This window comes from Dipodomys merriami, unplaced genomic scaffold, assembly GCF_024711535.1.
Source record: "Dipodomys merriami isolate MVZ:Mamm:240054 unplaced genomic scaffold, mDipMer1.0.p SCAF_5, whole genome shotgun sequence".
NCBI lineage: Eukaryota > Metazoa > Chordata > Mammalia > Rodentia > Heteromyidae > Dipodomys > Dipodomys merriami.
Window position 1 is genome coordinate 77,914,476 of NW_027206068.1, and position 22,509 is coordinate 77,936,984.

Consider the following 22,509-nt stretch of genomic DNA (forward strand, 5'->3'; position numbering starts at 1 on the left):
CTAAAAAGCAAACAAAGCAAAACCTGCACCACCACTAACTAGTGGCTTGCCTTTTGACACATAGATTGTTACTGTCTCTTTGGACACTGAATAAATAAATGAATTCAGGAAACATTTGCTGACTATCCTGCTCAGGTCACTGTTCAAGTTCCTGGACATACAGCAGAGAACAGAGGAGACAGAATTCTGCCTTTGAGGAGCTTGCATTCAGTTGTAGGAGAATAATGTGTCTATTTGTGGGGTGCCTTCCCAGGTACCACCAGCAAATAAATATGGAACTTGTTATATGTTGAAGGAAAGTAGGAATATATTGCTGTGAAAATAGAAGGGCAGTGGTCATTACCTTGTCCTCCATTAAATAACTAATTTTAATCTTAGGAAAAATTAATTCAGGATTGTTCATAGTTACATATCTCAGCTGTAAGGGCTGTCCTTTGTTTACTCCTGAGCTTTAGACATGTCACTAGCCTGCTTTATACCCCAGTTTTCTTAATGCCCTCCTCTTTGTCTTAAGGAATGCTGTTGGGTAATAGCAGACAGCTCTTGCTAGCCTTGTTGTCCTGCATAGGGACCTCAGGGATTGGAACTCCACCCCCACTGTCTCATGCACCTTAAACACCTCGAGCATCTTCAAGATGAAAGTGACTGAGATTCTTTCTCGGATAGAATCTGGTTGTGCCTGTGGCTTCCAAGAAAACTTTTTTAGGAGGATCTTGACTTAGGGGCTGGGGGTTTAGCCCAGCAGAAGGGCACCCGCCTGGCGCGCGCAAGGCCCTGGGTTCGGTCCTCAGCCCTGGGGGGAAAAAAAAGACAAAAAAATAGCTACAATAGGATCTTGACTTAATGTATGGTTTCTCGACTATTCTGCCTTGAATAAGGAGTGGAAATGGTGTGCCATTGATCTGGTTGATTTGAGGCAAATAGAGTGCCTTTGGCTTTCCTACTAAAACTGCTACAGAAAGTCATCTATATGATTTCTGTAACCAGGAGCCTGACTCTAGGCAAACATATGACTCTAGGCAAACATAGTACATTTACTGGCTCAAGTCCTTGGCATTAGGGTAGGCATCAGTATTTATGCATGTAAGAAAGTGTTTGCCGAGGAAAAAAGTATGTGACCCTGCAAAAGAGAAGTTGGTTACCATTGAGAAAGAATACTGTACTTTCTCTTTGTGATGTGTCTTGTTACGTTCTGTCCACCAAGTGTCCACTTGTAATTAGGGTTCTTTCCTTCCTGTGACAGAATGCAGCCTCTCAGAATGTAACCAAACGGCCCATGCAGCAGATGCAGCCCACAGCTCCCAGAAACAGTAATTTGCGCGAATTACCCATAGCACCATCGCACGTTATGGAAATGAGCAGCAGTCGGTGCTCCTCCACGCCTGCGGCTCAGGTGAAGCCCATGGTCAGCACATCCCCACCCTCCCGGGCCTCCGTGACCTCCAGGAGCTCACAGGGAAAGACGGAAGCCAAGGTCAAGCCTATTAGCCCTGGGGCTCAACCAAAGGAAGAAGCAAAAGCAGAACCCGAGGTAGGACATTTACCTTACTAAGAAGTCCTTACTCTCAGACAGAAACCCTACCTCCCAGCTTTCTCATCAGCATGTTCTTTGTAAATTCCTGCTACCTTTCTTTCCAAGTAAGTTCTTCTAGCCTGATAGCAGTGTTTGTAAAAATAAGCTGTATTCTCTTGCTGGGTTACAATGTTGGATTTTATGTATTGGCGGAATTGTTGTTTATGTTACATAGAATCAGCATATACCAGGCTTACAGATGTTTTTCTTAAAGGGACCAAGTAGCATCCAAATAGTTTAGGTCTTTTAGTCCAAACTGTCATAATGACTCAACTTTGCCATGTGGCACAAGCAGTTTATAAATAATTCTCATATGAGACTTGCCTGTGTTCCAGTAAAACTTTAGGTACAGAGTCAGCTGGTGGGTGTGATTTGGCTATGGACTGTGGACTGGGCTGTAGACTACAAGGAGTGAGCTGTAGGCTTTGTGGGGACATGGACTGTGGGCCTCAGACCCCTGGTGTGCTTTGGTCAGTCTCTAAGTATTCTTTTTAGTTTTACAAGGCAGACTCCTAGAAGGTGCCATCACTTTTACTGTTGGTCTTCAAGATTATAGGGGATCTGGTTTGTTGTGAATATAACTTGGGGCTTGAACTCTGGGCCTGGGCGCTGTCCCTCAGCTCTGCAGCTCAAGGCCAACGCTCCACCACTTGAGCCACCGTGCCACTTCAGTTTTCTGGTGGTTCATTGGAGATAAGAGTCTCACAGGCTTTCTTTCCTGCCTGGGCTGGCTTTGAACCACTATCTCAGATCTCAGCCTCCTGAGTAGCTATTACAGGTATGAACCATTGGTACCCAGTATGTTTCACTTTTTAACCTATTAAATGAGGGTAAACATGGCCCAGACTGGTACAAAGAAGTTAATTATATCTATATTAGCTGAGTTCACATAGGATGGAATGAAGTGGCCTGGTGAAGAGTGTACTCAGAGAAGAATTTAGGCAAGTTGTAAGTTGTTAATATTAGAAACCAGTCAACCTTGGTTTTTAGCTTTTACATTTTTTTTTTTCTTCACACTTTTTTTTTCTGTTAAATTGCTATAGCAATTGTAATGCTACCAAATCAACACTATAAAGACAAAACATTAAGATACATGTAATAAGCTTGTATTTTTAAACAGGGGGAGGAATGATGTGTCTTTACAATCAATCTGAAAAAAAATGTAGATTTACAAATTGAGCTGGCTAGTTTATAAAAAAAAATTCTTCGTTAAAAATTTAATGGTGCTTTTAGTTTATATAACTAGATTAGAACTCATATATGTAAGCTGATTTGGTTAAAAGAATGTGAAGTCCCATACACTTCTTGTGATTAGTAATGGGCTGAATGAATAGTAAGAGAAATGGACCTTCCAGGCATATTACTGCCACATCTGTTCCTTTGTGTTGGTTAATAGATGTCTTAAGAATTCTTCTGTAGAGCTACTTTTATAGAGATACTGTGCTTGGCTTTTGGCAGTAATAGAGTTTGCAGCAAACTCAGGGTCTTGAGCTAGCTAAGCTGCTGGGCAATGCCTCCAGTCCTATTTTCAGTGTTTCTTTGAGAGAGAATCTTAGGATTCCAACAGTCTCAGCCTTCTAAGCAGCTAGGATTTACAGGTGTGAGCCATCAGTGCCTTGCTTTACGGATAGGTGGTTTCTGAACATGAAATGAACCTTTTGCAAGTCCCATGAATAACAAGTTTTTCTAAAGTATTTCTATTAATATTCCTGAACATATTTAACCTTTCTTGAATGCTTGGAGAAAGAACTTAATGAGTAATGATAACTCTTGTGTTTGGAGGCAGTACATCTGGGGTCCCCACAGTGTGTGCACAGCTGTCTGCCTGAGCTCTGTGTATGCTTCAATGCTATTGAGGTGTGTCTTTGTATCTTCTCTCATGTCACTTGTTACTCAGTAAGGGTGTTCTCCCGGATGATAGAAAGCCCTCACCTGCCTTCAGGTGTTCTTGTGAATCTGCCCTGGTCTTTGAAATTTAATAACTGAGCCTGGTAGATTTGCCCCTGTGTTGACCAGCACACCTATGAGGGCCCCAAAGGGTACCTTCTCTATACTCCCTTTCAAGGGGACTCTTTACCGTGTTCTTACTTACATTTCCAGTGTTCTCCGAATGTTTAAGGTTTGTTCAGGGCAGATAAGATTTGTGAATAGGTGAATTCTAAGTAGATAAAATCTATAATACTTTTTTTGGGGGGGGGGCATGTGACTAGGTGATTTTTATAGTTAACCCATTTTTATAAAGTTAACTATTTTTTAAATGTTTTTTTAACCGTTTTTAAAAATGGTTAACTTTTTAAAATATAAACTTTTTTTTTTGTCGGTTGTGGGCCTGAACTCTGGGCCTGGGCACTGTCCTCAGCTCTTCAGCTCAAGGTTAGCCCTCTACCACTTGAGCCACAGTGCCACTTCCAGCTTTTTCTGCTTATGTGGTGCTGAAGAATCAAACCCAGGGCCTCATGTGTGCAAGGCAAGCACTCTACCACTGAGCCATCTTCCCAGCCCAAATATAAACTTTTAAAATATAAACTTTCCTTGTGTGGTTTCCACAAAACCATTGTACTCTTTTTTTTTTTTTTTTTTTTGGTCAGTCGTGGGGCCTGAACTCTGAGCCTGGGCTCTGTCCCTCAGCTCTTCAGCTCAAGGCTAGCGCTCTGCCACTTGAGCCACAGCGCCACTTGCAGCTTTTTCTGCTTATGCTGAGGAATCGAATCCAGGGCCTCATGCATGTGAGGCAAGCACTCTACCACTGAGCCACCTTCCCAGCCCACCATTATACTTTTAAAAAATTTACTTTATTGTTATTATAAAGGTGACATGCACAAGGATTATAATAACATGACTCAGGTAATGAGTACATTTCCTTTGGTACTGTGTATTCCCTTCCCTCACTCTCTCCTGGTTTCTCTCCTACTGTTTCCACCCTCGAGTTGTATAGGTCACTTTATCAGTGTTCAATGAGCTCCACTGCTGCACTTTTTCACCCTTTGGCCATTGAGTTCTGGACCTTTCCCCCACCATCCCGAAGATATACACATGAATATATACATAAAGAAGGGCTGGGAATGTGGCTTAGTGGTTGAGTGCTTGCCTAGCTAGCATGCTTGAAGCCGTGGGTTTGATTGCTCAGTACCACATAAACAGAAAAAGTTGGAAGTCGCGTGGTGGCTCAAGTGGTAAAGTTCTACCCTTTAGCAAAAAGAGCTCAGGGACAGTGCTTAGGCCCTGAGTTAAAGCCCCGGGTCTGGCAAAAAAAAAAAAAAAAAAAAAAAGAATCATCAACAGAATTTTCTTTTAAAGGCAATCTCCTTACCTTGGAGTTTGTTTTGTTTGTGTGTGTGTGTGTGTGTGTGTGTGTGTGATTTATATATATGATTTTATATAATAAATGTAAGGAGGCAGGTAGGCTTTGTGCCTTTGTGTGTTTCTGCTGAGAATGTCCTCTTGGACCATTTGGACTTTTCAAGAATGTTTTGATAAGACACTGAGAGTGGTCTGGTGCTGGAATATTCTGGGCATTCCTTCAAAACCATTAATATTCCAATACTGCAATTGGCAACATTTTGATTCTGAGGAGGGTGCCCGAGTTCAAGGTCAGAGAGATTGACTTGTGCTGTTCATTATAGCCAATTATTCTGTGACAAATGAGTTTGAGATCAGGCTGAAAATTCTCTACGAAAAATCAATAGTTCTAATCAGGGCCTTTCAGGACATTTACACCCCACCTTTTGTTGGTTTGTCAGGGAAGAGCCAGATAAAACCCATGTGACAGTGGGGCCTTGCTCCTGTTGCCATTCCTATTTGAAACATTTTGATATCTTAAATGGATAGTTTAATTGGTTTCAAACTTGTAAATTAGTGGAAATTTGCATTATTTCGTTGCTGGTATGCTGATAAGGGTTTCCAAATTAGCTTTAACTGTAGTTTTTTCCCCCTTCCCAGAGGAAGGAATTATACTTAGCCTTTAGGAAGATTTTGAAGGCCTTTCAAATACTAAATTGAAAGGTTTGTGGGTTTAAGTCTCTGCTTAGTTTGTCCAAACAGATTGATCTTCTTGCTACATGTAGCAAGGTAAAATTGTGCATTTTTTATTTCAGTTTCCTGATGAAGATGAAGAAACAAGGTTATATCGCTTAAAGATAGAAGAGCAGAAGCGCCTGAGAGAAGAAATCTTGAAACAGAAGGAGCTACGACGGCAGCAGCAGGCTGGTGCCAGGAAGAAGGAGCTGCTGCAGAGACTTGCACAGCAGCAGCAGCAGCAGCAGCAACTGTATGCTCCACAGGCTCCCGTGGAGCAAGAGGAGCAGGCGGCCGCACCCTCACCCACCAATGGTAACCCCCTGCTGCCTTTTCCAGGTGCCCAGGGCAGGCAGAATGTGAAAACGAGACTTCTTGTTAAAAACCAAGATGTTACCATTGCAAATGTTCAGCCGAAGACATCAGACTTTGCCCCATGCGGTGCTAATGTGCAGTATCCAGGACAGCAGATGAAACCACTGAAGCAGTTGAGGCCTGCTAGAACAGTACCTCAGAGTCAGGCCCAGTCGCCGCACAGAGTACTCCAGATCAAACCTGTGGACGTGGAGGAGCAGCCCCCCCAACAGGTGCCCCGAGCAGCACCCCTCCAAGGCCGGCCACAGGACATGAAGCCAGGTGTGAAGAGGACTGTCATGCACAGGGCCGGTGGCGGTGGTGGAGACGGACCGCATGTCAGCTCCAAAGTCAGGGTGATCACGTTGTCAGGGGGGGTAAGTGGACAAGTTTTTATGTGCATCTCTTCACCTGTTTGCTTAGACGGTCCTGCTTCCCACAGAAAAAGAGTTAAAAACAGGCTGTGTGAAAAATCATGTAGACTACCCTTTATTCTTAGAAGGTGGTATCCCAATTGTTATTTAATTCTGGTTCACTCTGGAACCCACATTATTTCTGTTGTCTCTTGAGTTTTACTGAAAGGCCAGCGTGTCATACTACAGTTATATATTTCCTAGTTTTACCTTTTTGTAGATTGTTTATGATAAGTTGTGATGAACAAATCTGTGGTAACAAATTCAACAAACTTGAACTATCGTGTGTGTTGTAGAAATAAAATTGCCTTTTATACAAAGCACATAATCTGTGGTGTGTAGAATTAGATTCAGTGAGCCCCCAGAGGCAGAGTGAACAGAATGGCAGGGTAGCGTGCGCACGCGAGTGTGTGTGCGCGCGCGCGCGCGTGGGTGTGTGTGTAGTGCCACTTTTAGGCAGCGTTGTCTGAAGGCTACCTTTTTTTCTTTCAAGGAGTAACAAAAACCTACATGGGAAGCATGTGTGGTTTTGCCACATGCTTTTGATGGGCGTATGCTTGTCTGTGCCTCGTTCCTTTCTTCTTCACAGCACCATTTTATCTCATGTTCATAAGGCACACAAATTGTGGATTTCTGCTGTAGTTCAGGCAAGTTCAGCTCTCTAAAATAATAAATCATTGCAGATAAATCCCATTTCCCCAGCAAGGTGGGGTACAGAGTACTTGCTGCTTTGTCCTGCCAGATAATCTTACTTAGTAACTTAGTGAGTTACTTAGTAAGTAACTCACATCTTTTGCCCTAATTACAATGAATTCTGCAACAAGGAATACATGTTCGTGTGTTGTGGGCAGATTCCACTATAAATTGAGGAAAAAAGAGGAACACTGTAAAGAGGAGCTTTTAGATGAAGCCAGCTAGTAGAGATTGCCCTAAAACACAAAAGAATAACCTTGTTAATTCTAATTTTGGCCGTACCAATACATAATCTTAATAAGGTAATAATAGAGCAAATGTAAAGGATATAAAATATGTACCTGTCTAAACTTACTCAAGTCATCTCTCTGTAGTCTGCGTGATTCAGCACAGAGGTAGGAGGTACATTAAGCCCGTGTTCTGGGGCCTCTGCTTTGGCCCATAAGAAATGGCCTAGTCGTGAAGATGTCTGGGCAACTGGTCACTTGGCTGCATGAACCATTGTTCACCAGTGGGGTGAGCACCCATCTCCTCTGGGTCTGGGTGTGGGGCTTTGTGTCAGGGCACCCTCCTTTGAGTGTGAGGGAGGAGGAAGTAGCAGCCTGAGAGCAGCCGTCTAGTGTGTGCTCCAAGAAAAGGAAAGCAGATATTTTGCTGATCAAGGTAATGGAAATTTTAGAAATTTGGCAGCCAATGAAGCCAACAGTCCTTTGTTCTTTGGGCCGCATAGAGAAGTCTGAGAGCCACGGGATGCCCTGGCAGGAAAGCCAGCTGTCCAGTCAGAATTCTCTTGTATTTCATCTTTAAAAGCCTGTCATAATGATGCCTCTAAAAGTCCCCATTTGCACTGGGGGAGCTCACTTTGCAAAGTTAGACTAAATTTGTGGCTTCTCAGCGTCTCAGCAGGTGCTCCTGGATTTTCTTTAGGGAGGCAGTACATATTAACCCCGTCTCCTCCGTGAGCTTTACTTCGTTGTATCTTCAGTTAAAGAGAAGTTGTAGAAGCGGCGTGAGGAGCTCCTGGTGCCTTAACCATCTCACCTGGTGTTTACATCTGACACGCGTGCTGTGTCCTCTCCTTTTGCCCTTACACACAAATGCACATGTGTTTTCCTAGACTGTGCTCGAGTAGGTGGGCAGGCAGAGGACCTGTGCTACAGAACCACACTGGAGTTGCTGTTTGTCAGGGCCCGGAAGCCCCACCCCAACACAGGACTGTTGCCTAAGGCAGTTGGTGCGGCCAGGGCCAGCCTGGCTTGCCCTGTTTCTGATCCCCTCCAGTCTGGATCCGTTCTCACCCTTTTATTGTGTTTTTTGCCCTTGACATTTTGAAAGAGCAGACGCTTGTGTACTTTAGGTTTTCCTTTTGCTCCCCTTGACCAGTTTTAGGTGTGTGCGTTTGGCCGGATGGCTACAGAAAGGATGTGGTACCAGCCTCCATGTGCCAGGCCGGTGCCTTGTCTAGGTTTGCCAAGAGGACTGTCCCTTAAGTGGTTGAGGGAGGTGTGCTGTGGCTGTGAGCACCCCTCGTCCACACTCCTACCTTCAGCTTGCCGGGGCCCATACTCCTTCCAAGCTTACCAGCTGCTGGGCTCCTACTGTGCCAGTCTGGTCTTCTTGCTCTGTTTTATTCAGAGGACTACACTGTCCTTAATGACTGGAGTGGCCCGCCAGCCTCTGCCTGCTGGCACTGCATCCTTTCACATCCAACTTGCCTGTGAGCCAAGTTGTTCCTGGGCAGCCTGTCCCTTCTCTGCCTCGCCCTGGGACCAGCTGCCTCTCGGAGGCTCCAGCTCCCTCTAGTGGGAGCTGTGTGCATCAATGTCCAGTGCTGTGACAAACTGAGGTGATGAACTTGGAAGGTTTATTTCATGGGTTCTGTACATGGCCCCTGAGCCTCATCTCTCTGTCCGTGGTGGCATCATGCATAGTGGTGAACAGCTGGAAGGAAGGCATGCGGGTGGAGGAGGGTGCCAGCTTCCCAGTAGCCCCTTAGAACACACTGCTGCTAACTACTTTCTTTCCACCAGGCCTCACCTCCTGAGGCCCTACCACTTCCTACCTAACACCCACGGCTGGGGACCATGCCTTCACACACGACCTTCGGAGGGCCTCTGAGACCTAAAGCATCATTTCTCTCAGCAGAATTCCCCTCCCTCGCTCCTTTCCCTCCTTTCCTTCTGAATTGCAAAACGCCAGGGGTCCTGCGCTCCGTGGATTGTTTTGTCTGTTACTGTGAACCTGGTCATGGCGTGAGTCTTGGTCATTGGTATTTATAGATGCAGAGGGCTTGTGAAACCTTGTGCTTTGTCAGTGAGCAAAATGCAGAGCAGCTAATGGTGAAGGAAAGGTCTTGGGGCCTTCTCCTACCACCTGTTGAGTAAACAGCCTGTGCTCTGGGTTCAGTCCCACATTCCTCAGTCACCTAAGGAAGAAGTGTTGGTACCAACCCTGGTGAGGTGTGTTCATAATCTACGGGACAGCTGTGTCCCGTGTCAAAACAAATAATCTAGGTTGAGGCAGTCTGCATTGGTATTGCTTGAGCTGATACCAAAGTAGGAACCTGTTGTTTGTTGAGTTCTATAATGGACCAAAGTGGGTGTGGGCTATGAATATACAACAAGTAGGTAAAAACAGAGGAGATGATGTGTGAGCAGCGTAGATTCTGAATGGAGAGGAAGAGATGACTGGGTCAGGGAAGGAGACAAGGTTGGAAGGGGCTTTCCAGGAAGAAAGCGGAGACCCCAGCAGCTGACTGCAGTAGTTCTCAATTGAAGAGAGGCAACTTGACTGAGGTACATGGGGAGGTCTGGAGCTAGGCCCTCACAGCAGCGCTGGGTCATTGTTAGAACAGTGCCAAGCCCCTGGAAAGTTCTGGCAGAGGGATGATGGGGACAGACTCAGACCCCCACAGTGTGTGAATTAGTCTATTCTTGTTTTTAGGAGACAAAAGATTTATGACAGTTACTATTTGCAGGCCTTGTTTTAAGTTTTAACCTGAATGTTAGTATGCAGAAAGACTACTAGAGGCAAAGAGAAACATTCATTCATTTTATCCTTCTGTCCTGCAAATCTGCAAATCATCTATCTTAACATTTTGGGGCAACTAAAAAGAAGTTTGGGGATGTAGTTTCTTGGCGGTTTATGTATGCTAGGTTGGGATTCGCTACTTTGTGCCCTTTTGCTCACTGCTCTGTGCCATGTTTGCAGCCTGGGGCCCTGTGGGCGGGCGCTGTGCCTCACAGCCCAGCTCTGCAGGGCTTCTGGTCCCCAGCCCCCAGCACATCACACGCCCTCGGCCCTTGCCGCTGTCTGCAGACCTGCTGCTTTGAAGGGACTGTGACCTCCCGTTCCATGTTTGTCTATAGAATTGGGGTCATGTTCAAGGACGTTATAAGTACTTGAGAAATCGGGTATATTAAGCTGACAACATCCACACGGTTCACCATTTCTTCTGTCAAAGCAGCAGAGGGAGAGACTTCTGAGGATGAGAATAATGGTTGTTTCTGTAGACCTTCATATGAAGAAGGAAGTGAGCAAAACCTGGGGGAAGAAAAACAAGTAACATTAATTTTTATTAGTAATTACTTCTGCCATGCTGTCATGCAAAAAAAAAAATGTTTCCTCCTCAGATTGCTTTCTTTGAATTGTGGCATTCCTGGGACTGAGTTAAACAGCCTGTTGACTTCTATTTGGAAGTATGAAGGACAGGGCTGAGGATAGAGTTCTGGGAGACCAGTTGTGAAGGGAAACTGTGGGGGGGGGGGGGGGACAGAGGCAGCCAAGTTGGTGCAGGACAGGCCTCTGTGGTGCACAGTCCCCTCACCACTTCGGCAGGCCCAGCGGGTAGGGAAAGCTGGAGTAGGCAGGCCTCCTGGAGCCCCTCTCACCCATGAGTGAAGGCCGCGGTTGGCAGGTGCAGGCATCGTGCCGGTAACCTCCGTGTGTGGAGGGCCCACCGTTAAACTCCTGGTGATCCTTTTTCTTTTTGAGGGGAAAGTTGTACTTTACAGGTTGAAAAGTCCTGGGCTGTCAGATCCCCGCAGAGACTCAGAACTTTGGTTTGTTCCTCCAGAAACCAATGAACTTTGCTTTTTCTCATACCTAACTAAGCTCAGAAAGGCAGATTGTTACAGGAGCAAGCAGGGTTCTCTCTGTGCTGTAAGATCAGACAGATGTGCAGAGGAGCCTTTTCCTTCTGAAGCCCAGCAGTTAGGAGCCCATCTGCCTCATGAATTTGGCTCCTGCGTGGCCTGTGATAGGCAGAGGGACAGATAGAGGCAAGATGGCATTGTAGCTTTCCATTGTATCTGTGTTGGCATGCTTGCTGTGATTCAGAGAATAAGCAAGCATTCCCTGCTGAAGAGTCTTCCCATCCCGCCCAGAGGCGTGGGTAGAGAGCTGGCCTGGGACCTTGGAGAGAGCTCGTTTCCTTCCTCTTAACATAGCCAACCGTAGCAAGAAAAGAGAGAAACCTTAAGTGTGTTTGTGTTTGGAAACGTGATGTGGCTTGCATATCATTTCCTGCGCAGCTTCTGACCAAGCGTCACAGAGATGGCCAGGATAGGCCCCGCATTGTTGTGGCTAATGGAAACCTGTGCGGTGAGCGCTGTGGCTGTGTGATCAGCACACTGCGGTGACAGGGAAGTGTGGCGTTATCGGACGGGGAATTCATGAGAGGCTGCCCTGGGACACCACACCACTGTCCTTCTGTGTGTCCTGACAATGTTATCTGTCCTCTCAGCACCGAGTATCAAATGTCTGTCATGAGTACAGAAATTAATTTAATGTCACCTGAAGACATGCAATTAATCTTTTAGAGGTTTTCATAATACCTTTACAGAAAGAGTTGCCAGTTTGGCGGATTTGGATTTTGGGGTTTAGAAGAAGATAAGGAAAATTAATTTTTCATCAGGGTTAATACAAGCTAGCAGGGCCATAAAGGCTGAGGAAAATGGTTGGGGAATTTGTCAAGTGTTGTCACTCCAGAATAATGCTGCTTAATGCCTGATAGGTATAATCAAGGGTTGAGATTTCTATGGAGAGGGATTAATCAATTTGCTTGCTACTGAATGCAAGTCAGTGATATCACTCTTCGTGGGGTTTAAGAATGAAAATAAGATTTGATCTGTCAAATTGCAAGAAGCCCTGACAGTATCAATAGGCATTTTTATCTGTACATTTAAGCCATTTGTTATAAATAAATTTGTCCTGCTAATGTTGGTGGCTACCAACCTCACTTTTGTGAAGATTAAGTTGATAAAAAGTATCCCCTGAGCTTACTTAAATTCAGATAGTGCTTTATAGACAGCAACAAAACAAAACAGTAGTCCAAAGAGACATTTCTGTTGTATTCATTAAAAGACAATTATTTGTGGGGAAAGCCAACCAGTATGTCTCAACTGTTGACTAAGGTTGGCCCAGTTTCTTTCCTCCCATCTATTTTGGAGAAAGTGGAAGATTATTAAAATCACACCGACACACACTGCTGTGTCAGAACTAATTATGGGTACTTTCATAGTGCTGTTGCATAGGTTTGGTTTGGTTCACATTCCGCTTTTCGTCTGTGACTGTATGGGCACTGATGTGAAGGTGTGTTTGTTCTGGGTCACAACCTGTTAGCTTATGGACTGCCCCATGTCCTAGAGTTAACTCAGGAATTCACGGTGTTTCCCTATAGTTTAGTTTTTCGTTGTGCTAAACTGAAAGGCACTACTTGCTCTCAATTGGAATGAGAAATGAAATTTTCTGACAAAATAAAATAACTTGTTGGTTTGTATCGAAGCTTTCCTACTTGCCATACTCTTCAGTTAAAAGTCAGAGCGCACTGCCTAACCGCAATGTAGTTGAAATGATGTCATGCTTTATTTTTGTTTCAGTTCCTGTTTAAAGTATGAGTGTAAGCTCCTCCTGAGGAGGGAGGTGGAGTGGGGTCATGCCTGTGGAAGCATTCTAAAAAGGCTAGGAAGGTCTCTGAAGATTTCTATGATAAAAAATGTAAAATTAAAAAACATGGCGAGTTTCTTGTAAGAGCTGAGATGGTTGGTCCTCTTTTACCCTTCTTTAGTGTAACTGTGGTAATTCCTTAAGTTACGGTGTGCTGTGTTTTTGTTTAAATTTACTTTTGGTTCTCTTAAATGCTTTCATTTCTTAGCCTGGCTTCCTAGGGGCTGGCCTTGTGCTGCCTACCCTCATTGTCCAGCGGTGATCAGAAAGAGCCTTCACTCAGGTCTCTGGTCTGTGCACAGCCCCGTGGCTGGTGACCTGTGGAGGCTGCTGCTCTTGCTCTTGCTCCCCACAGTCCCCTGTGCGCTGAGCGAGAGCTATGTCTTGCCCTTCTGTGACTCTTGCCGTCCCAGAATTTCCTCATCAGGTCTCTGTTTTGTGGCCAACACACCGCTTGTTCCAAGCAAGACCCACAGGCTCTCAGGGCCACGTGGGACGGCCGCATTCATGGCGCACTCTGGTCATCCCGTCAGTGAGCGCTCTCCTGTGCTCCCCTTGCCTGAAATGGTGGCTTGGGCAGTGTTACCCAGTTGTGTCCTTGTTTGGAAGACCATACTTGGCACTTTTCTAACATTGCCATCGCCGCAAGTTATGCCCCTTTGACAGTTTTGGTTTTTTTGCAGTCAGTGTTTGTTTGCTTCAGAAGCTTTTCACTAAACCGGCCCCCTAAAGATAAGCTTGGAGGTTATCATGGCCCGCTTTCTGTGAGTGAAAGAACACTTCAGACTGGAGCTATATGTGGTTGATAATACACTTCTGTAACGCTAGTTACTCGGGGGTGCTACATCGGGAGGATCACAGCTCAAGGCTAGCCTGGGCCTCCGCAGACAATCCCAGCTCCCAGTGGAAGTAGGGAGGTAGGACTGCAGTTTGAAGCCAGGATGGGCAAACTATTCGTGAGACCCTATCTCAACAGACAAGCTGGGTGTGGTGGCTCCCTGACCGGTGAGGGATTCTGCCACGGACTCAGGTGAAGCACCCAGTTTGGTTTGGTTTGTGGGTGAGTTCTGCCTCATGGTTGGCACTGGGCAGACACTGATCCACACACTGCCTTGTTGGTTTCAGCAGGGAGGAGAGAGCGATGGCTTTTTCCATCCTGAGACCCAGGCCCAGCGGCTTCCTCAGCCTTCGGAAGTGAGACCGCAGCCCGCCCGCAAGGTGACGCTGACTAAGGGACCCCCCCAGCCACCCCCGCACCTGCCAGCGGGGCCGCACACGCACTCAGCTGTTCCTCCTGGGATCAAAAGCATCCAAGGCATTCACCCGGCCAAGAAGGTACTGCGTTCATTCCCCTGCCTCGGCAGTTGGCTGGCGGTAGCGAGATGGCTTCCCTGGCGTGTGGTGCGTGGCCCTTGGTGCTACTCACGTGAGCACGTGGACCGGCATCTCTGCTTCCTAGCCTACACTCAACTCCTCAGGCCCCTGAGCAAGAGGGTGCAGGTGGCATGCGGCCTCCCTGCTTAGATGTCCCACATGCAGAGCTGGGGCTCAGAGAGGGGGGACCGAGGCCCGTGGAGCTGGAGTGACCTGTGGGCTGAGGGACGTGTCCCTTTTTGAGCTGTCAGGTGGGAAGCCTGGACACCCCGGCGTCTGTGCCCTGAGGAAGGCCCATCTTGTTGGGTGCGTGTGGAGCGGTGCCCCTCGGCTTCTAGGGAGAGGTGTGCATCCTCTTAGCTTCCAAGGACAGCTGACCACAAAGCCTCCGGGAGCAGCCGCGCCCTCCCTGCTGAGGGTGAAGGAGGGTGGCGCGGGCGCTGCGCCTCTCGCAGGGGGTCAGGAGAGCAGAGCACTGAGTCTGGGCACACAGCCTCGGCAGCTGCCGGTGAAGGGGGAGCCCGTGGGAAGTGCTGGCTCCAGGAGGCCTCCAGCCCTCGCGGCCTTCAGGTGACCTGCCGGTGTGACGAGAGGGGACAGGACACAGACTGGCCAGGCGCACACACCCCAGTTCCTTTGCCCCACCCTCACCTTGCAGAGCCGTGTCTCCCGCGTGAGCTACCGTGGCGGCGCATGTAGAAATCTGGTGCTCATATCGCCCTTGTGACAGTCGGGGCAGAAACAGCTTGTTTGCTTCTAGTTTCCAGCTGGTAGTAGCTTGTGTCACGTTTTCCAGCGTGTGACTCTAGGACCTGTCCCCGGTGTGACAGAGGAGTTTGCGAGAGTGGCTGTCACCTACTTATTGCAGGTGTACGGGATGCCCCCTCACGCCTTGGTCTGTGGGTCTGAGCTCCCTGCGGCCTTCTTTCTTCCTCTGTCTACCTGTGAGGACTGGAGGCCATTTTTGCTTGGCCTCCAATTAAGAACTGGAGGTAGGACCTCCAGGAATCTGGTACTCTAGTTCATCTGTGCCTCTGTATTCTCCGTTAGCCTGGGCCTAGAAGCTGGACACGGTCTCTAGTGGTCTACAACTAGGAGACAGTGCACAGTGCAGGACTGTCAGCCACGGCCTCTTTTAAGGGTTCCTTAGGCAGGTTCTGAGTCTTGAGTGGCTTTGGAAAATGGTGCTTTGGGGTCCTGCCCCCAAGCAAATTGTCTTGTGTGTGCGAATGTGTACACGGGTGGTGTGCATATATGCATATGTGTACATGTGTGCATGTGTATATGTATGGGGGTGTGCACACATACACAAGCGGGAGTGTGTGTGTGTGTGTGTGTGTGTGTGTGTGAGAGAGAGAGAGAGAGAAGCCTTTGGGGTGAGGGGAGCCAGCAGCTGGGTGTGACTGTGCCGCAGAGGCTGTCCTTGAGAATTGGGATGGGAAACGTCAAATGGGAGCAGACACCCCGAAATGCTTTATGACTGCCAGGTGGCTTTTGCACTGTGCTCATCGGGTGTGCACAGACCTGACTTCTCACGCTCCGGCCCCAGGACTGTCAGGACAGCTCCGCAGCCGCCTGCAGTCCCCATCGATCTCACCGACGGGTGGTCCTCCTCGTATAGCTGCAGGGCTGGTCAGTTCTCCCCCGAACACCGGTCTCTGCTGCTAACCTCCTCCACTCACGGACACTAACGGTGCTCGTGCACTGCTTGTTGTGAATCTTGGTAGGTGTGCAGGTAACCACACTGGATGTCAGCGTGTGTCTTCTTTGTTGTTGCCAGGCTGTTATGCATGGACGGGGCCGAGGACTGGCAGGCCCCCTGTGCCGGGGGCGCCTGATGCCAAATAAGCAGAACCTGCGGGTGGTGGAGTGCAAGCCGCAGCCCTGTGTGGTGTCCGTGGAGGGCTTGTCTTCATCTACCACTGATGCCCAGCTGAAGAGCCTGCTGATGTCTGTGGGGCCCATCCAGGTGGGTCTCTGGTGGTGGTGGGGTGCGGGTGCCAGAGTTAGCTGCCTCTCATGCAATTTCCTGGAGAAGAAAATGCATATTTGTTCACTCTTGATTGTAGAATTTTGCTTCAGACTCAAGATCTTAACTATAAGTTTTAAGAACTGAGTAAATGCAGCCGAACAGATTTTCCCTGGAAATCCTCATGCTCTATGGAGTCCACACATACACATAGACTTTCATGTATTCTGTCATTTTATTCATAATCTCTTCGGTTTTAAAGTAGTTAACCTGGGCTTGGTTCCCTCAAACAGCCTTCCCACATGAACAGCTGTGAAGCTGGGTTCAGACTGTATAAATGGGACGGTGACTCTGACTGTATCTCTTGTAAACTGGGCTGATCTACAAGAGTGAGTCAGAAACAAGCACCCGTGTCTGCTGTGATCAGGTTTTCTTGGAAGCCCTTGGTTTCTGTTGCGTCTGAGCCCTGAGCCTGCAGCTGACCAAGTGAAGGGACATCCTGGCCGCTGTACCCGCCTCCCCACACATGGTGTATCGGGAGCGCGGCTAGTAGAGGTTTAAGATACACAGTGAGACACACAGTAAAAGCTACAGTCAGAGCTGAGTGGTACAGAGTGCTGTCTTTTATCCTGCTTTCTTGCTTCCCAGGTAAACCTAGGGACTGATACAGTTAGATACGTTTCAGACAGCCACCCACTGAGAGCCCTGAAGGTGAAGAGTGGAAGAGAGCCCTCCAGAACCCTGCCTGATACTTAGGTTGTCTAGGTTAATTATGGCTACCTGTATTACGGGATTCTTGGAGACATAGTTAGAATTATTTGTTATTTGTATTTAGCTCTGAAAACGTCACCTTCATTTTAAGAGCAGATTTCTAGTGTGCAGTTAGGAATGCTTTATTGATGGCAGACATCAAGCTTGTGTGGAGGGATAGGTGTTCTTAGGTGTGGTAGAGGGCAGGAGGATCTCATGTTTGAGGGCCAGGATAGGTGGTATAGCCAGACCCTGTCTTTTAGTGATGCAAGATGTGTGGTTTCTAAGCAGCTGCATGATGTGGATTGGTTTGCAGACACAGTATTGATGGTGGAGCATAGGTGTACTTCCAAGGCTATTCTAATTGGAGACCAAACAGTTTAGTTGTGATGTCAGTATGAGAGCCTTGTCCCCTGCTGTGCCCCTTGCTGCTTCCAAAGAGCTGGTGTCTGTAGTGCAGTCTGCCGTGCTCGGGCTCGGGCTCGGGCTCCTGGGGAAGGCCTGATGGTGTGGCTGCCCGTGCGGCCTGCTGGGCCCCGCAGTCTGCTCTCTTTCTTGAATATTGTGGTGTAATGGCACACTTAGCAAGCAGGCACTGTTTGCTGCTTCTGGACACGGACTGGGGCTCAGAGCTCCAGGATTAGCCGCACCCCATGGAAGCACCTGCCCCGCCTCACCTGTTTTATAAGTTGAATTGTAAACTTTGAGATTATGAAGATCTCGAGTGCCCCCTGCATCTGCCTCTCCCCCCTCCCCCCCATTCTGAAGAGAACTAGAAATTGTGTTATAAAGAATCTTTAACGGCACCCCTGGAAAATCCTCGCAAAAACAGTGTTACATTGACTAATGGCTTGCTTTATGTAGAAGCAGCATCTGAAAAGGAGAGCATGTTCTGGGTTGTGGAAGGCGCTGTGTGTGCTCCAGGCCCCTCTGTGGGTTGCACCTGTGGTGGGTCCTCGTCTTCCTTCCTGGAGGCCGAGTGCTCAGTCTCCGCCAGTCCTCTGTGAGTGGAGTTGATAGATGTTTAGACCTGGGTTTTACAAAATACTTCATTTCTTAATTAAACAGGAGAGGCCCTCCTCAGTGCCGCCCGCCTCAGAGACGCTGAGGGGTGCTGCCCCTGCCTCCAGGCCTGGGGAGGAGAGCTCAGTCTGTGCTTGGACATGGCGCCACCTAGTGTTTACTCGCTTGGCCACAAGCTCGTTAAGCCCTGAGGACTCCTTACTATACGCTCACAGGCCTCTCCAGAGCTAGGAAGAGTAGCAGGACTGTAGGAATTGTGTAGCAGAACATGGACCTGATATTATCCAGACTTTGAGATGAGAGAAGGTGCAGTGCACTGAGACTGTGCTCCTCAGGGGCAGGGAGAGAGGGTGGAGGTTTAGAGTTCAGGGCCCTGCTTGGCAGTCCGTCCCGTTCCTCTCCCCGCCCCCCGCCGCCCCCCCCCCCCCCCCATGACCACTCATCCTCCTCCTAGGGTACAGCCAGGCAGGCTGAGTCAAGAAGCAAGCTCACCGGAACTCCTAGGGTCTTTTTGCTGGGGTTTGCCTAAAGTTGTGCTAAGAAGAAAAAAATAATTTTTATCCTATGCTAAGTGAAATTCCGTAATATGAAAACAGAAATTGTTCCTTACAAAAGCAGGAAGGTTGTCTGCACTCGGTGAGCATCATTGTCAGAGTTAGGGAAGGTCAGCCCTGGGTACCCACAGAAATGTAACTGTCCATCCATGGCTCTGTGCCAGACTGTCAGCTCTGTGCATCAGCTTCGTCATCTCCTCCAGCAGTCCTGAGTTAAACACCTAGCCATGCCAGCTCAGTCTTATGCTGCTATAGTGACCCTCTGAGCGCGGCCAGCTAGAGTGCCAGAGCGGGGTTGGCAGAGAGGCTGGCTGTAGGCTTTGCAGGGCCTGTCTTGTCGTGTGCCATTTGGGCAGATGACGTTCAGGTTGACTGCGTGTATAAAATGGAGATGGGCCTTGGGCTTCCATGTCATGTTGTGTGGTTAGATGAGCTTGTGTGCCTGCCTTGTGGTCCCCATGTGAGATGTGCTTAGGGGGCTACAGACAGCACTGCTGGGGAGGGCATTACAGCATGCAAGCAGCGTCCAGCTGGTGACGGATGTAGGCTCACAGTGCTGTCCGAATTCCCTGAAAATCACAACGGGAAATGCACTGCTGAGTGACTATACACTTCCTGCTTTCATAAGGAAATTACTTTATTGTTCTTAATTCTGTAGTTTCATTATCGTAGGATAAATCTGTTTTGGAACAGTATAGGCTCACCGCGTGTAAGTATGTACATTTTACATTGCAGTGTGACATTAAATGTTTCTGTTTCCTTCCTCTAGAGTTTACAGATGCTTCCCCAGCAGCGGAAAGCCATCGCAAAGTTCAAGGAGCCAGCCCATGCGCTAGCATTTCAGCAGAAGTTCCACAGGTAGCCTGTGTTCTAGCTGATGGCAGGAGGGGAGGCTCAGTCTTGGGGTTCAGACCGCTGTTCTAGGGTGTATAAGTTCCTAGAAAGCTGTGGGCAGCACATTTGCTCAGAAGGCCACGGGGAGGAGGGGCTCCCGTTGCTTTTGCGGATGTGACTTTCCTGGGTGATTTTCGTGGCTCACGCATGGGCCTGCCTTCCTGGGTTTTGCCTGCTGTGTAGATCTAGTATTGACATCTCTCTGAATTCCTGCAGGCACATGGTCGACTTGTCTCACATTAACGTGGCCCTGATTGTAGAGTGATTTCCCCAGTCGGGCCTCACACTGCACACACTGTGGAATTTCCTCCAGGAGGCTGCTGGCCAGCGGGACCCAAGGAGCACAAGTCTCCAGTGCCCAGCCGGCTAACTGTTGTTCGGGACACCAGCCAGCCACAGGGTCATTCCAGAAGATCTGAACTGTGGGGATGTGATGAGCCAAGTCTGGTGTTAGGTTGCTTCCAGTTCTGTTGTCAGAACTCCAGTCCTCCTTTTCTTTTGTTTTCCAAGTGCTTACAGTGCATGTAGACCCTGTTCTTGGTGACCTCCTGTGTGATCGGCCACAGCAACTTAGGTTCAGGAAGGAACGTCACTGGCACATGTTTTGAGTGGTTTCCATAGCAAAGAATACTTGATAATGGTTGCACTTATCTTCAGTGCAGGCTAGAAGCAGAGCATTGTACCAGGCTTAACTGGAGCTGTTTGCTCAGAAAGCCCTCAAAGGCTCTGTTTAAAACGTAGGATAAATTTGGGTGATTTTGGATTGGTGTGGGCATGCCCTGGAAAGCATGGTGTGAGTGGGCGTTGGGGGGGGCGCCATGGAAGTGGAAGTGGCCATTCTGCTTCTTGTAAATGTCTCCCACACGCCAGCAGCGCCTTCCAGAGTCCCAGGTGAGCACTCGCAGACAAACCCGGTGCCGCTGGGCCCAGGGCCCCGCACCCCCCCGGACGGGACAGCTCTGCCGCCCCCGGGCGGTCCTCTCGAGGCCCGGCGGCCGGCCTTGCCCAGTTGAGGTGCATGTGGAGGGCGGCAGATCCACTTTGAGTTTTCTTTTAAAGGCAGCCCTGGGTGGCGTGTCTGTGTTGCCCGCCGGGTGATGTGCACAGTCACAGTCACTGCTTTTTTTTTTTTTTTTTTTTTTTAAACCTTTGTTTTAAGGGCATTTTGAGGACCCGCCATTCTTCACCAACACAGTAAGAGACATGCTGTCTGTGGGGGCACCACCCAGAAAAAGTGGGTCTGTGCTAGTGGTCCTGGTGGGTGCTTGCAGGTCAGATGACCCCGTGTGCGCGGCACCCACCTGTGCTGCCCGTGGCAGTGTCCCAGTGAGGGTGCAGTCCGACAAGGCGTGGCCTCAGCATCACTCACGTGATTTCAGAACACACTTAGGAGGGGATGGAGGGAGCTAGGAGCCTGTGCCCACTTCCTGTCCCTGGTTCGCCCACCGAGGACCGGCCTGAGCCTCGCAGCTCTCCAGATCCACCGTAGAGTCCACGGAGGCAGCGTGCACTGACAGCAGCTGCCCTCTAGGGCTGGCGCGCTGCAGTGTCCGTCAGCAAGGGCACGACGTTAGGAGATAGGGATCCTCCTCGGGGGCCCTGGGCACCTGGCCCCCTGGGACGTGGCCTGCCACTAATTCTGACTTCCCTGTGCCCGCGGAATTCTGGGGAGCCAGGAAACGTCAGCACTCGTGGCATATTCTAGAAAAGTGCAGCTCTGCTGTCAGCTCTGTTCTAGAAGCCCCTGACTTGCCCCTTGCAGATACAGATGAGGCCGGCTCTGCGTGCCTGTAACAGGCCCGGGCGCTAGGCCATCCCGTGTGCTGTCAGGGTGACCTGCTGTCGCTATAGACACAGGCGTGATCCTAGGTGTAAACAGTTTATTTGGCTCAGGTCAAGTGGTTGGGTAGCCATAGGAGCTAGCCCGAGGAGAGCCAGACCACTGCTTACCCACCGGCCTTGGGAAGGCTTAGCAAGGTTCACAGGGTGTCAGATGGCCCACCCCGTCTGCATTTTCTCCCTTGAGAAGTAGGCACTAAAGCATGGGAGTCAGTGTTCAGGGAACAGGTCCCGTTTGGGTTCCATTCTCAAGGATAGACTTTGGAGCTACTCACAGCTTGCTCTTGACCCATAGCACATGTGCTGTAACTGCGCACACCAGCAGGCAAGCAGCACGTGGGCAGCACGTGGGAGCCAGCCCCCACCCAGTCAGACAGCCTCGGTGCACCGTGCACGGCCACAGGGAGTGGGCTCAGTATACGTGCAGGCTCAGTCTCCCAGCAGGACACCATAGCGAAGGAGAGAAGCAGAATTAGAAAGGAATGCCTTTCCATTTCCCGTGCACTTCCACAGTGAAGTCCAACCACGCACCTGACCTCGTGGAAGATCTGCTGCAACCATTATCTTTGTTCTTTTTTTTTTTTTATCATGCATTTGAAATGAGATGCAAAAGCATTGGCATATGTAAATACGGACCTTTTAAAATTAAAACGTTACTGGAAATGCTTTCAGCTCAGCAACATCTTAGCTATTTGTTAGTTCTTTTGTGTTGTCTCATCAGAGTTCAATGGAGACACTTCCGTAATTGTTGATGTGTTTGTGTATACATTCAATTTTTATAAAGATGGTAGTAAGTCAATACATTTACCCTCATCTGTGTATTATTTGTTCACAAATTCAAGGAGCTTAAGCAGTAAATGTGGCTCTATCTCTGCAGGATCAGCAGGCCCCGGCCTGCGGCCAAGTTATTCCCCTCCTTCCTTCTGCATTGTTGATTTGTACTGTAATATGAGTTCACGTAGCTGCTTACTTGGTCATAACCTTGCATGACCCTGGCATGGCCACACTTGTGAACCCTTATCTCTTCTCTTCTGGAGGATAAGGCTAAGCTCTTCTTCCCCAAAGAAATTCATAGGCGCCCCCGTGCTCACCAGCTTTCTTCGAAGGTCCTGC

General features: G+C 48.5%; 1 protein-coding gene across 8 annotated transcripts in view; it reads left to right on the forward strand.

Moving 5' to 3' along the window:
* Rbm33 (RNA binding motif protein 33) overlaps positions 1 to 22,062 on the forward strand; it is an 83,917-nt gene extending 61,855 nt beyond the window's left edge. For 5 of the 8 annotated variants that reach the window (XM_069997152.1, XM_069997154.1, XM_069997155.1 and 2 more), the window contains 6 exons: positions 1,244 to 1,531; positions 5,668 to 6,318; positions 14,119 to 14,328; positions 16,148 to 16,336; positions 19,433 to 19,521; positions 19,774 to 22,062. In XM_069997152.1, coding sequence (XP_069853253.1) covers positions 1,244 to 1,531; positions 5,668 to 6,318; positions 14,119 to 14,328; positions 16,148 to 16,336; positions 19,433 to 19,521; positions 19,774 to 19,822 — 1,476 coding nt within the window. In that variant the 3' untranslated portion in view covers positions 19,823 to 22,062. The remainder of the gene's footprint in view (positions 1 to 1,243; positions 1,532 to 5,667; positions 6,319 to 14,118; positions 14,329 to 16,147; positions 16,337 to 19,432; positions 19,522 to 19,773) is intronic. The other 3 variants (XM_069997153.1, XM_069997159.1, XM_069997156.1) reach the window with 2 other exon arrangements.
* Positions 22,063 to 22,509: the final 447 nt, after the last annotated feature.